Source organism: Eschrichtius robustus, chromosome 4 (assembly GCF_028021215.1).
Source record: "Eschrichtius robustus isolate mEscRob2 chromosome 4, mEscRob2.pri, whole genome shotgun sequence".
NCBI lineage: Eukaryota > Metazoa > Chordata > Mammalia > Artiodactyla > Eschrichtiidae > Eschrichtius > Eschrichtius robustus.
Genome location: NC_090827.1, coordinates 49,862,269 through 49,875,903, shown reverse-complemented (window position 1 = coordinate 49,875,903; position 13,635 = coordinate 49,862,269). Strand labels below are relative to the sequence as shown.

Sequence of the window (13,635 nt, the reverse complement as noted above, 5' to 3'; positions counted from 1 at the left end):
AAATTTAAAGGACAGTTTTGAAGAAATTTACTCTAAAAGACAGCAGAAAAATGAGACAGAATCTGAAAGGAGATGTGGAACCAAAGGAGGATTTTTTTGTTCTAAGTAGAAAATAGTACAGCATGTTTGTATGCTAATGAGAATAACCTAGTGCATGAGACTAGTGATGCATGTGAGAGGGTAATTGCAGGAGCAAAGTCTTTGGGTGGGGGAGAGGGCTAGAATCCCATGCACAGTAGAGGTTTGACGCCTGTATAAGTGTTCAGGAGATCCATCCGTTGTAACAGAAAAAGACAGCAGAACATACGGATGTAGATTTGGAAAGTCCAGTGGTAGAAGGATAAGGAAATTATTTCCTGATTGCTCCTTATTTCACCAAGAAAACTGAGGAAAATTCATCAGTTGAGAGGAGACGAGGGAGAAAGTATTGGAGCTTTGAAAAGAAAAGACAAGGAAGAAAATATGAAATAGTTCTCGAAGAAAACTAATCACCAGGCAGTACTAAGAACCCACTGAGATCAGTCAGCATGGTTCTGCAGTTTCATGAGAGTTGAGGTCGTATGCAAAGGAATGATTTTAATGATGGCCTTAGAATTCAAGTAGTGTAAGTGCAAGAGAGGGTTAATAGAGAGAAAGTGGTAGAGTCAATGGACTAAAATTCCTGATAGAGTCGGTGAATTATTTGAAGGGGAGTGTAAGAGGAAGTAAGCTAGAAAAAATAAGGAGATTAGATAGAGAGGGAATTGAAAGATAGAAATAGGAAATTGTAGAGGTGGTGCAGTTATTGTTAATAGTCAGCATAACCATGGGTGTAGATTGCTGGCTGAGGTGGAGGAGGCCAGGGTGTTGGAGCACTCTTCAATCTCTGTCACACCACCACGAATGATGACAGCAGTAGTGGTGAAGACCACTGAGTCAGCCACTTAAATCTTTCATGAATAAGGGGGAGTTGACCACAGGACAATGTCTAGAGCAAAGCAGAGCAGTGGATGGTGTGAGTTCATAGCATGTACTTCAGGAAAGCTGGGGGCTCTTGGAGGAGGGGTCAGTAATGATCTGGAAGCTGAAATAAAAATCACGGGGCCTCTCTATCGCATGTCCCGGCCCACTGGTGCAGGATTATGAGAATAAAACAGCCCTGATCTGAGAGAACTGCAGGGGAAGCAGTTTTCAGAAGATGCTGGGATGTTAAGAGAAGAGGTGAAGGATGTAGATCTACCCACTGAAAGTGGGGCACCATACTATATTAATATATTAAAAATAGGACTGAAATGTTACTGCAAGGGTTCTTCTGAAATGAAAAAATAAAATTTGTTTACATTCTTGATACCTTACTTAACATGACTTTTTCTTGATTAGACTTAAAATAATTGTTTTCTTCCCAACCCTTACTTTTCTCTTCTATATAGCAGACAATATGAAACACACCTTGAAGGCAACTTAATTAATCAAGAGATTATGCTAAAACGGCAAGAAGAAGAAATGATGCAGCTGCAAGCCAGAATGGCCCTTAGACAGTCTCGACTGAACCTGTATCCAGGAGACACACTCAAAGCTTCCATGCTTGACATCACCAGGGATCCCTTAAGAGAAATGGCCCTAGAAACAGCCATGACCCAAAGAAAACTAAGAGTAAGTTGATTCTCAGGTTACTGCACCTAAACTTGGCCTCACAGGGAAATGTTATACAAAGTACTTTAAAAAATTCTATAGGTATCCTATAGGTTGCCTGTAGTTAAAATTGAAATCTCATATTAGTTTCCATTGGTGTTAAATATCTTGTTGGTTGATACTAAAATAAATATTTAGCTGTTTTCATGATTTCATTTTTTTTTCCACACACACACACACTGTATTTTATTTTTACAAGAGATAAATAGACTGACACCAAGCATTGTAAATGGATGACCACAACAAAAGCAACAATGATTGCAATTACCAAACACGAAACACACTCATACTATGTCATAATATTGACATTCAGTCCAGTAATCCTCCACTGTAACAGCTCCTTTACTTTGCAGTGAAAATTGATTTGTATATTCTTTGCCTCTGAGTCCTTGTGGGATTTTTTTTTTTTTAAATTCAAACAGAAAGTCACAAAAATTATAATCATCCTCATCAGTTCACTCAGTCCCATGTAATTAATTTTTTTTTCATCTTGATCTTTTGTTAGCACTTTTATGAATTCATCAGTTTTCCATTAGAGTTCTGAAAATGCTTATTCATTCAGTTCAGCAGTACAATCAGTTACCAGAAACCTGTACTTGTCAGAGTCTTTTCCATGAATTCCTTGAAGATGAAACCCTTTTATAGGAACATATTTGCAAAAGCATCAGAGTACACCCAGAACTGTCTGTAAATGACAAAAGACTTAAAAATGACCACGGTTAAAGATTTGATGAAAGTTCATAATAATGCAATTGACAAGGAAATTTAGTTATTTCTGAGATATACATTTTAAAGTAATAACTAGAATTACGACTTATAACATTATACCAGAACATATAAGATTTTTAGAAACTTCATGTAATGTCTGAAACATTTATATTAACATATTTCCATACAAATAACCCAATGAAACTTTAATATTAGTTGTTTTGTTTGTTTTTTTATACTGCAGGTTCTTATTAGTCATCACTTTTATACATCAGTGTATACATGTCAATCCCAATCGCCCAATTCAGCACACCACCATCCCCACCCCACCGCAGTTTTCCCCCCTTGGTGTCCATATGTCTGTTCTCTACATCTGTGTCTCAACTTCTGCCCTGCAAAGCGGCTCATCTGTACCATTTTTCTAGGTTCCACATACATGCGTTAATATACGATATTTGTTTTTCTCTTTCTGGCTTACTTCACTCTGTATGACAGTCTCTAGATCCAACCACGTCTCAACAAATGACTCAATTTCGTTCCTTTTTATGGCTGAGTAATATTCCATTGTATATATGTACCACATCTTCCTTATCCATTTGTCTGTCAATGGGCATTTAGGTTGCTTCCATGACCTGGCTATTGTAAATAGTGCTGCAGTGAACATTGGGGTGCATGTGTCTTTTTGAGTTATGGTTTTCTCTGGGTATACGCCCAGTAGTGGGATTGCTGGATCATATGGTAAATCTATTTTTAGTTTTTAAGGAACCTCCACACTGTTCTCATGATTTCCTTTTTAAAAAAACATTAGATGGAGTTAGAGTATCTTAACTGTATATTTTAAAAGTATATTCATGAACCTAAAGTCAACTGGCTTTATCCAGTATTGTGGGAGATTGTTTTTTAATATTAAGAAATTTTTTATCCCACAAACCAAGATCAGAGATAGAGAGTTCAGAGATGGTTCAGAAGCTCAAGAATGCTATCAAGCGCATTCCATCTTTCTGCTCTGCCATTCTCAGAATTTTGACAGTAATTCTCTTTATAAAGGATGACTGCATTATCTCCAAGCATCATATCCTCATATTACAATATCCAAAGATAAGAAAGAACAAATCTTATATCTGTGGGGGATTTTTCTTTTATGTGTTTAGTTGGTTTATTTTTCTTTCAACATATATCCTCTATATTTTTATAAGCATAAGCTCAAAATGAACGTAGTCTTTTCTCATATAAAATATCATGAACATTTTACAACTTTTATAATACTATTGTTAAGGGCTGTAAAGTACTCCCATTATGTGAACGTACTGTGTACCATAATTTATTTAATCAGTTTCCAGCTATTGGACGTTTAAAATGTTTCTAATTTGTAATTGCTATAAACATCCTTATAGCTAAATCTTTGCAGATAACTTCCTCCAAGTAGAATAGCCAAGTCAAAGGCAAATACCTTTTAAGACATTTTATACATATTGTCAAATTGCCCTTTAAAAGTTTCTTCCAATTTATGTTTCCTCTGATGATGCCTGTTTTCACCATATTCCTACCAACTCTGATATTATCATTCTTTTTTTTTTTATTATTATCACCAATTTGATAGATGAGGCAGTATCTCATTTGTATTGTTCCTTTACAAATAATTCTTCAAAAGCAAAATAAATGTTAGGAAAGTGATAAAATCTAGAATGATTTTTTTCTTTTTAGTCCTACACTAAGAAAGTATATTATCTTATTCTGTTTCGGGTTTTCTTGCTTATTTCAAAGAATCTTCTTAAAAGCATATTTGTAGACCCTGAAATTGATAGAATTCAAATTTTCCTCAGAGTTTTCTAAGGAGAAGAAACAGTATTGCATGGTGAAAATTACACTGAACTACAAATTAGAAGACTTGGATTCAGTTGCTAATAATTCAATTTCTAATAATATGTCTTTATGTACATTTTTAAACCACTTTGTGTCGCATTATGCTAATTTTTAAAATGTGGAATTGGGTTGTAATTTATAAGACAATGTCTAATTTTAAAGTTATTAGATTCCAATAAAATACAACTGAATTTATTTCAAGCCAAAGGGAAGAAATTCAATAAGGCTTCATCAATTTATCATTATAACCAATACATTTGTCAAAATTAAGCAATAGGCAGGATAGCATGGGCTTCCAATAATTAAAGGCCCACACAAAGCATAAAAGGCACTATATATACACATCTTTTTCTAAAATCATAGTTTCAGAGAGCTAATGCAGAACTTTGGCTCATTAGAGAGTCTGTACCTTTATAGTATGCCACTGTTATGTGTCATCTTACTAAAAACCCGTGTTTCCTTTCAGTCAGTCGGTGTCTGCTTTCTTCGTCAGAGACATGCTATATCAATGACAAGAGAATTTGAACTATTGGTCATTGAAGGACCACATAGTGTTGTTTCTTTAAAAAAAAAAAAAAAAAACAGCAGGAAGGGGGAATTCCCTAGAGGTCCAGTGGCTGGGACTCTGCGCTTCTACTGCAGGGGGCCCAGGTTCGATCCCTAGTGGGGGAACTAAGATCCTGAAAGCCGTGCAGTGCAGCCAAATAAATAAGTAAATAAAATAAAAAGAGTAGGAAGGCTATATTTTTGAGGCTGAAAATAGTACTAGTATTAGGAGGAACAATTTCACAATTGAACTAATGTTATTTCCCCAAACATAAGTTTTTAGTTCTTTTTTTTTTTCTGTATTATTTTTGATGCAAACAAATTTTTAATGTTCATACTCTATTGCCTTATTTGATCTGTATCAAATTCTGTGTTTCCCATGGCAGACTATTGTCATTTCTTCTACTCTGTTTCTATTCTCATTTAAAATGTGTCCTACTGGTTCGTTGAGTATTAACAAATGCTTACTGTTAAACTTTTACTTAAATGGTACCTGTCACATGTTCCACACCTGGCTGTTGGATAGAATTCCCACATCAAGCAACCAAATGAACTGTACAGTGAAATGCAAAGAAGAAACCAACAAAAATGAAACTCCAGTTACCCCCCATTAGTTCAAACACATGCATGCACGAAAGCTCGCCCCCCCCCCCCGACCCCCGCACACACCACCTGCCTTTGGCCTCAAAATTAGCCCTGCATTCATTCTACCTTTTGCCCATTTGGACATAATTTTTCCGTCTATTCTGAATGCTGCTCCCTCCTGGAGTCTAACTTGTTTTAAGTTATCTCTTCAACCAATTCTCCCCTCTAGGCAGAAAACCCTGGATATACAAGACATAAAGGGAAAGAGTAGCTTGAAAAGAAGTAAATGCAGAATGTGGACTCTACTTTCCCCAGCTCCTGAGATATTATTTTCTTACTAGAAGCAGCAAGAGGGAGCAGAGACTGTGATACTTATAATATCCCTAGTTGTCACTAATTAGAACAAAAAAGTACAGGATTCCAAGAACTTGATTACAGATGGATGTGTCTTTTGTAATATCAAAATAGATGTTGTCCAATAACTAAGACTTGTTTTAGGACAAATTGAATATCACTCTCTGAAATAATGAAATTCTGTTCAATAACTTTACACATTAACATTATTAAACCAAATCCTTATGTGAACTAGACAACTCTATATTACTTCAATAATTGAGACTGCTATTTTTTTATTTTGGGGAGTTTGAGTCTACCTGGAGTCCAAAAAATGAAAACCTTTATTTATGTAAAACAATATAAAGCCAGGCTTTATATTTTACGTTGCTGGTAGAAAATGAAGCTGAGAAAACTTCTATTCACACTTAGTGTAAGGCACATTCCATTCCCGTTCTTGGCAAATTCCACCGTACTTCTTTATTGAAAGTTTTTACATTTGTTTCAGATCACTAGTTCTAATATGGTGGCCTTACATGTAGTTGTTTATTATTATTATTACTATTATTATTATTACATTATTTTCCTTTCAAGGAAAGAGCTTGAGTAAATGATAAAAACTATTGATTCTACTTCTGTGATTCACAGAATTTCTTTGGCCCTGAGTTTGTGAAAATGACGATTGAACCATTTATATCTTTGGATTTGCCGCGGTCTATCCTTGTAAGTAATAAAACCACTTTGTGTCACTTTTAGAAAATAATTTTAGTAATGATTTTTTTAAAACAGTAAAATTCTTATAATGTTTACATTCATAACTTCCATTCATTTTTTTCAATTGTAGACCAAGAAAGGGAAGAATGAGGATAACCGAAGAAAAGTAAACATAATGCTTCTGAGTGGACAGAAACTGGAACTGACTTGTGATACCAAAACTATATGTAAAGATGTGTTTGATATGCTTGTGGCCCATATTGGCTTAGTGGAACATCATTTGTTTGCTTTAGCTACCCTCAAAGGTACCAAGGCATTTTAAATTCAGGGTATAGTATGGGAACTTGGCAACAACGACTTCCTATATCTGTTCTGCCTAACCTTCTTTTGGGAAATATTAACTACATGGATATGTCAGCATTGAGAAGTAGGAGGAGTTCCTTTTCCTAACTAGATACATTGTTTTAATAGCCATGTCTTTTTAGCATCTTCTGTACCTTATCATGAAGATTTTTCTCTGGCATTGGCTATATAAACATAGATTTTAATTGTTATATTTTGTGGACCATAATTTTGCCTACATATGTACTCTAGAAATTAGTATTCTGCTAATATGAGTTTGAATATATAGCAGGACCCTATTTCTGAATTTCCATATCAACTTCTTCAGCTTACTATCCTAGAAACAGTGTCTTCCTAAATGTTGTCAGTTGATGACGGAAAATAAGTCATTTCACATTTTTTAAGCATTACATCCACTGACCTGTGACGTTCACAACCACAGTGGTCTCAGAACACAGATTCAGTAGAAGCTGCTGCTATTTATCAATTAGAATTGTCATAGCAATAAGAAACCCCTTGGGGACTTCCCTGATGGCACAGAGGTGAAGAATCCGCCTGCCAGTGCAGGGGACATGGGCTTGAGCCCTGGTCTGGGAGATCCCACGTGCAGCGGAGCAACTAAGCCCATGCACCACAACTACCGAGGCTGTGCTCTAGAGCCCGTGAGCCACAACTACTGAAGCCCATGCGCCTAGAGCCCATGCTCCGCAACAAGAGAAACCACTGCAATGAGAGGCCCATGCACTGCATCGAAGAGTAGCCCCTGCTTGCCACAACTAGAGAAAGCCCACACGCAGCAACAAAGACCCAATGCAGCCAAAAATAAAAATAAATAAATTTTTAAAAAAAGAATTAGTTTTTTTTTTTAAAAAGAAACCCTTTGGAGCTGGGTTTAAATAAATATTTCTTTAATATTACTATATTTATAAATTACTCTTCAATATTTCAGATTCCTGTTTACCTCAAAATTTAACTTAAAAAGCTTTGACAACAAAGTACAATAAATTATAACTGAAGGATCAAATCACCCTGAAACCCTACAAGATCAGGATAACACCATCTTTGTCATACAAGAAATATGTCTTTCAACTTAGTTTATTGAATTCTTGTTCCTTAAACACTAATAATTCATTTTGTAGAGTCATCCAATAAATATTCGATTAGTGCCTGTTGATGTTCTATCAGTTTACTAATTACAGTTTTAAGGCTAATCATGTAATACTATCTGTATAAAAATATTCAATTAGTCAGAATTTTTTTTTTCTTTTTTTTAAAAATTTATTTATTTATGGCTGTGTTGGGTCTTCGTTTCTATGCGAGGGCTTTCTCTAGCTGTGGCAAGTGGGGGCCACTCTTCATCACGGTGCGCGGGCCTCTCACTATCGCGGCCTCTCTTGTTGTGGAGCACAGGCTCCAGACGCACAGGCTCAGTAGTTGTGGCTCACGGGCCCAGTTGCTCCACAGCATGTGGGATCTTCCCAGACCAGAGCTTGAACCCGTGTCCCCTGCATTGGCAGGCAGATTCTTAACCACTGTGCCACCAGGGAAGCCCAATTAGTCAGAATTTTGTATCTAATTTTGTATCTAATTTCTTAAACATTCTGGATAAGTCAGATTTTACTGACTAATCTTTTATTTGGAGAGAATCAAGAATTAAATGATGACATTAAAACTAAAAATAAAATGATGATTATTGTTCCTTCTAGGTTTCAATGGTAGCTCAACTATAACAAATATAGCTAATATTTATTGAATGCTTACCATGTGCCACGTGCTTTAAACTACCAAGTATTTTATAACCATTATGTCATTTGATCTCTACAACAACCCTAAAAAGCAGGAATTAGTACCATCCTGATTTTACAGACAAGAAAATTGGTGTCTAGATAGGTTACATAATTTATTCAGTATCACACAGGTAGTAAATGATGTGACCAGGAGTTGAATACACGTCTGTCTGTCTTCAGAGCCCTCATTTATAAAAGACTGAGCCATACTGCCTTCCATCCATATGCAGTGCCTCAGAATTCCCTGCCATACTTCTTAACAATCCTGTTTTATTCTGGTGTAAAACTGTTCTGTGTAAGTCTGACCGAAAAATGAAGAAATTAAAAGAAAACATGAAAGTATTTTTATTTTATCTGAATATTTCTCATTCTGTTCTAGATAATGAATATTTCTTTGTTGATCCTGATCTAAAATTAACCAAAGTGGCCCCAGAGGGATGGAAAGAAGAACCAAAGAAAAAGAGCAAAGCCTCCGTTAATTTTACTTTGTTTTTTCGAATTAAATTTTTCATGGATGATGTTAGTCTAATACAGTGAGTACACAAGAGTTTCTATGTTTCTCTTTTTGGCCCCTGGTCTTTTGACCCTTTAGTTTACTGATTTATTTTATTCTGAATTATTTTGAATTATTTCAAATAATTATTGAAATAATTATTTTCAATAATTATTTTATTATTGAATTATTGAATTCTGATCAATGATATTATTTTATTCTGATCAATGATAAAGTCTTATTTATCATTGCTTATTATTTTATTCTGAATTATTTTATTCTGATCAATGATAAAGTCTTCTTTATCATAAAAGAAGTATTTCCTTCAATATAGTTTATTAATTTCTTATACTTAATCATAAGCCATCTTGGCAACTAAACTTCTATGCCAATAAAAAAAACCACCCCAGGATTCAAGATCAAAAGCCTAGATGTTTTGTGTATTTGTTTTCCCAGACATTCTCTGACCTGTCATCAGTATTATCTTCAGCTGCGAAAAGATATCTTGGAGGAGAGGATGCACTGTGATGATGAGACTTCTTTATTACTAGCATCCTTGGCTCTACAAGCTGAGTATGGAGATTATCAACCAGAGGTAGGATTTATTTTTTTCTCCAGGACAAATTTTGCATTGGTGTTCTTATAATCAGCATGATTAAAGACTAAACCTGGTTGAAGTGTTTGCTGTTTATATCTGGAGATTTTTGAGGCTAGTTTGGTGCCTCAGAATGACCAAGTTCCCCGTGTATATTGGTTATTTCAAATCATGCAGTGTGGGATTTCTTTCTTTCTTTCTTTCTTTTTCTTCCTTCCTTCCTTCTTTCCTTCCTTCCTTCCTTCCTTCCTTCCTTCTTTCCTTCCTTCCTTCCTTCCTTCCTTTCTTCCTTTCTTCCTCTCTCTCTTTCTCTCTTTCTTTTTCTTTCTTTCTTTCTCTCTTTCTTTCTTTCTCTCTCTCTTTCTCTCTCTCTCTCCACCCCCCTCCCTCCCTCCCTCCCTTCCTTCCTTCTTTTCTTTTTTTTTCTGTTTAAAAATTATCCTGTTTCAGAGTTTTGGGATATCTAACACTTACCCTTCCTTCTCCCTATTTCTAACTAACAGATACTAGACATAAGGGTTACCAGCCAAATCTGGATCAAAGGGGTCTTCCACCTTCCACATGGATCCATGCAGTGATAGGCTGAGAACCCAGCAGAGCTCACTGTATGGAGGACACATGTTCAAGGCCAAATGCACCTGAATACAAGTGGACCTAAGAGGAAGCAGGGAGCAAGAAGAGACTCTGCCACTCAAGCAGCATCCTTCACAACATTAATCCTTAACTATAGTGACATTTGGCCTTTGATTGTCAGTCTCTTCTCAAGCTTGCTGATCAGTTCAGTCATTCTACTTCACTGAATAAAACAGAAAGAGATGCACTTTCTCTAAAACTCATTCCTCAGAGAGAAGTATAAATAGGAGTACCTTATCTCTTGTTGAGGCAAGAACTTTAAGATAGGAGGAAGAGGGCAAACAGAATTTCTTACAAAAACACTCTCCTTCTAGGTTCACGGTGTGTCTTATTTTAGACTGGAGCATTATTTACCTCCCAGAGTGATGGAGAAACTTGATTTATCCTATATTAAAGAAGAGTTACCGAAATTGCATAATACCTATGTGGGAGCTTCTGAAAAAGAGACAGAGTTAGAATTTTTAAAGGTAAGCACGCAAGATTACAAATGATGAACTTTTTATCTTTTTCAAAGTAAGGAAGAAGTGTTGGAAGACATACATCTAAAAGCTCAGGTGCCAATAACTGATGCTGTATGCTTTATCTCAGCTCATTTATTCCTGACTAAAACCATGGTATTTTAATTCTCATTTTGTAAAAGAGAGAACTGAGGCTCAGAGAGGAAATGTAATTTTCCCAAAGTCAGTGGCTGATATGTGGAACAAAACTATGATTTGAACCCGTATCTATCTGGCTATGGATTATATGCTTTTATCCTATTTCATACTCTCAAAATCAAGATATATTATAAAGAAGAAACAATTGGATTTTGTGACTGTCTGGATAAGAAAGGCAAGTTGAAACTAATTCTAGGGTTGTTTTGCTTTGTTTTTTCTTAAAAAGCTTAAGATTCAATTATATCTTCTAAAAATAGTCTTTCCATTAATGCCAACTAATTCACACAGGGGAAGGGGGTTAGAAAAATTGATTTATAGTTTCAGTTCTGCCACCATGTTCCTATAAGACCTTAGATGAATAACAGTGCATTTATGATCAGAAAAGACAGTACTATGCAAACTTCCAATGTGAACAGCAAATATGTGCGAATATTCTATTGAGAAGAGAAAATTCAGAATATTCTCCTCTTGGGGGTACTTCCCCAGTGGTCCAGTGGTTAAGACTCCCTGCTTCCACTGCAGGGGGTGTAGGCTCGATTCCGGTCGGGGAACTAAGATCCCATATGCCCTGTGGCGTGGCCGACAAAAAAATAAAATAAAATAAAAGAATATTCTCCTCTCAGTAATTATTCTCTAATTACTGTTAGCTCCCCAGGATGTAACAGCATGCCTTAAATTTGCTGCTCCATAATAAGGGAAGGGAGCCAAGTTTCCCAGCCCTACAAATATCTATAAAGGGGTTTCATTCACAGACTTATACCACCTTTAATCTAGGATCCATGGTAAGAAAGGCAGGGTGGTTTGTTTTAAGTTGACTCTACTTTTAAAGACATTACCTTATGTACTTATTTTTTTCCTCGGTTATTACATGTTTATACTTGGAGGAAGTAAATATCAAGTTATATTTTTATTAATAAAGGTAGAAGACAGATTAACACAGCAGAAAGAATTTGCATGGGGATTTTCAGACAGTCTTGCATTTGAATTCTTGTTTCAACCAGCTGGGTAAACTTGGACAATGTACTTTAACCTCTCTGAGCTTCAGTTTTCCCCATATAAGTAGTGTGCTTAATGCATAGTAGGCTGCCCTTCTCCTTCTAATAATGTATCCTGTTACTCCTTTTCTCTTCAGCTTGAGCATCTTTCTTCTAACCTAAGAATTTTTTTAAAAATCTCATTAATATACCCTTCCAAGGTTACCCTTCTGCTATATATCATATTGCCTCTGAAAAGCTTTCATATCTTTTTGTAAATCTGCTTTATTGAGGTATAATTTACATACAATAAAATTGACCACTTTTAAATGTTCAATTCAGTGAGTTTTGAAAATATATATACAGTTGAGCAACCATTTCCACAACCATGATGAAGAACAAGGGTTAGCAAACTGTGGTCTGCCTATTTTATAAGTAAACTTTTACTGGAACTCGGCCATGCTCATTTGTTTCCCTATTGTCTGTATCTGCTTTCACACTACAACAGCAGGGTTAAGTAGTTACAACAGAGATCATATGACCCACAAAGCCGAAAATGTTTCCTATCTAGCCCTTTAAATAAAAAGTTTGCCAAAAATATAACACACTTCCAACACCAAAAATTTCCCTCATGTCCCTTTCCGTTCAGTCCCTTCCCCCCTATTCCTAACTTCTGGCAAATACTGATCTGCTTTCTATCACCATAATTTTTTCTTCTCTAGAATTTCATTTAAAGAATCATATATTGCATAGTCTTCTGTGTCTGGTTCTTTTCACTTAGAATAATGCTTTTGAGATTCATCCATGTGTGGTGTGTATAGTAGTTTGTTTATTATGGCTGAATAGTTTTCTGTTGTACAGATATGCAACGATTTGTTTATTTTTTCTTTAGTTGATGGATATAAAGCTGCTTTAAACACTCAAATACACATTTTTGCGTGAACATATGATTTTTCTTTTTCTTGAGTAAATACCTACCATTAGGTTTGCTGGGATCTATGGTAAGTGTATGTGTTACTTCTGCAGAACTGCCAAATTGTTCTCAAGTGGTTGTACAGTTTTACAGTACTACCAGTAACGTATGGGATTTCCAGTTGCTCTACACCCTTAACAACACTTGGTATGTTTAGTTTTGTTTTCTTTTTTTTTTTCATTTTAGCTATTGAAATAAGGTAAGTAGTGGTTTATGATTGTGGTTTTAATTTGTATTTCCCTAGTTACTGTTATTTTGAGCATCTTTTCATATGTTTATTTGTCGTTCATATATCTTCTTTGTTGATGTGTCTAATAAAATCTTTTGCCCATTTTTGTATCTGGTTATTTTGTATCTGAGAAGTACGTATTCTTTATGTATTCTAGATACGATTCCTTATCTCCCAGTCTGTGACTTGCCTTTGTTTTCCTATCATTGACTTTTGAAGCGCAAAAGTTTCTGATGTTAATGAAGCTTCAATTTACCAATTTTTCCTTCTGTGGTTCCTGCTTTTTATGTCCCGTCTAAGATATCTTTGTCTAACCCACAGTCAAATATTTTCTAAATTTTCTAGTTTTAGTTGCTGTATTTAAGTCTGCTATTGTTTTTGGTATAATTTTCATATATTGGCTAAAGTAAGGGTCAAGATTTATTTTCTTGGCATATGAATATCCAGTTGTTCCAGCAACATTTGTTTAAGAGACTATCCTTTCCATATTAAACGACATTGGTACAACTTCTGTATCTTTAAGTCACCTTTTC

At 35.4% G+C, this 13,635-nt stretch overlaps 1 protein-coding gene across 12 annotated transcripts in view; it reads left to right on the top strand.

The window, feature by feature from the left end:
• PTPN13 (protein tyrosine phosphatase non-receptor type 13) overlaps positions 1-13,635 on the top strand; it is a 228,129-nt gene that overhangs the window by 125,922 nt on the left and 88,572 nt on the right. For 10 of the 12 annotated variants that reach the window (XM_068542695.1, XM_068542692.1, XM_068542691.1 and 7 more), the window contains 6 exons: positions 1,410-1,632; positions 6,355-6,429; positions 6,551-6,725; positions 8,929-9,082; positions 9,499-9,637; positions 10,585-10,737. In XM_068542695.1, the coding sequence (XP_068398796.1) occupies positions 1,410-1,632; positions 6,355-6,429; positions 6,551-6,725; positions 8,929-9,082; positions 9,499-9,637; positions 10,585-10,737 (919 nt within the window). The remainder of the gene's footprint in view (positions 1-1,409; positions 1,633-6,354; positions 6,430-6,550; positions 6,726-8,928; positions 9,083-9,498; positions 9,638-10,584; positions 10,738-13,635) is intronic. The other 2 variants (XM_068542688.1, XM_068542686.1) reach the window with 1 other exon arrangement.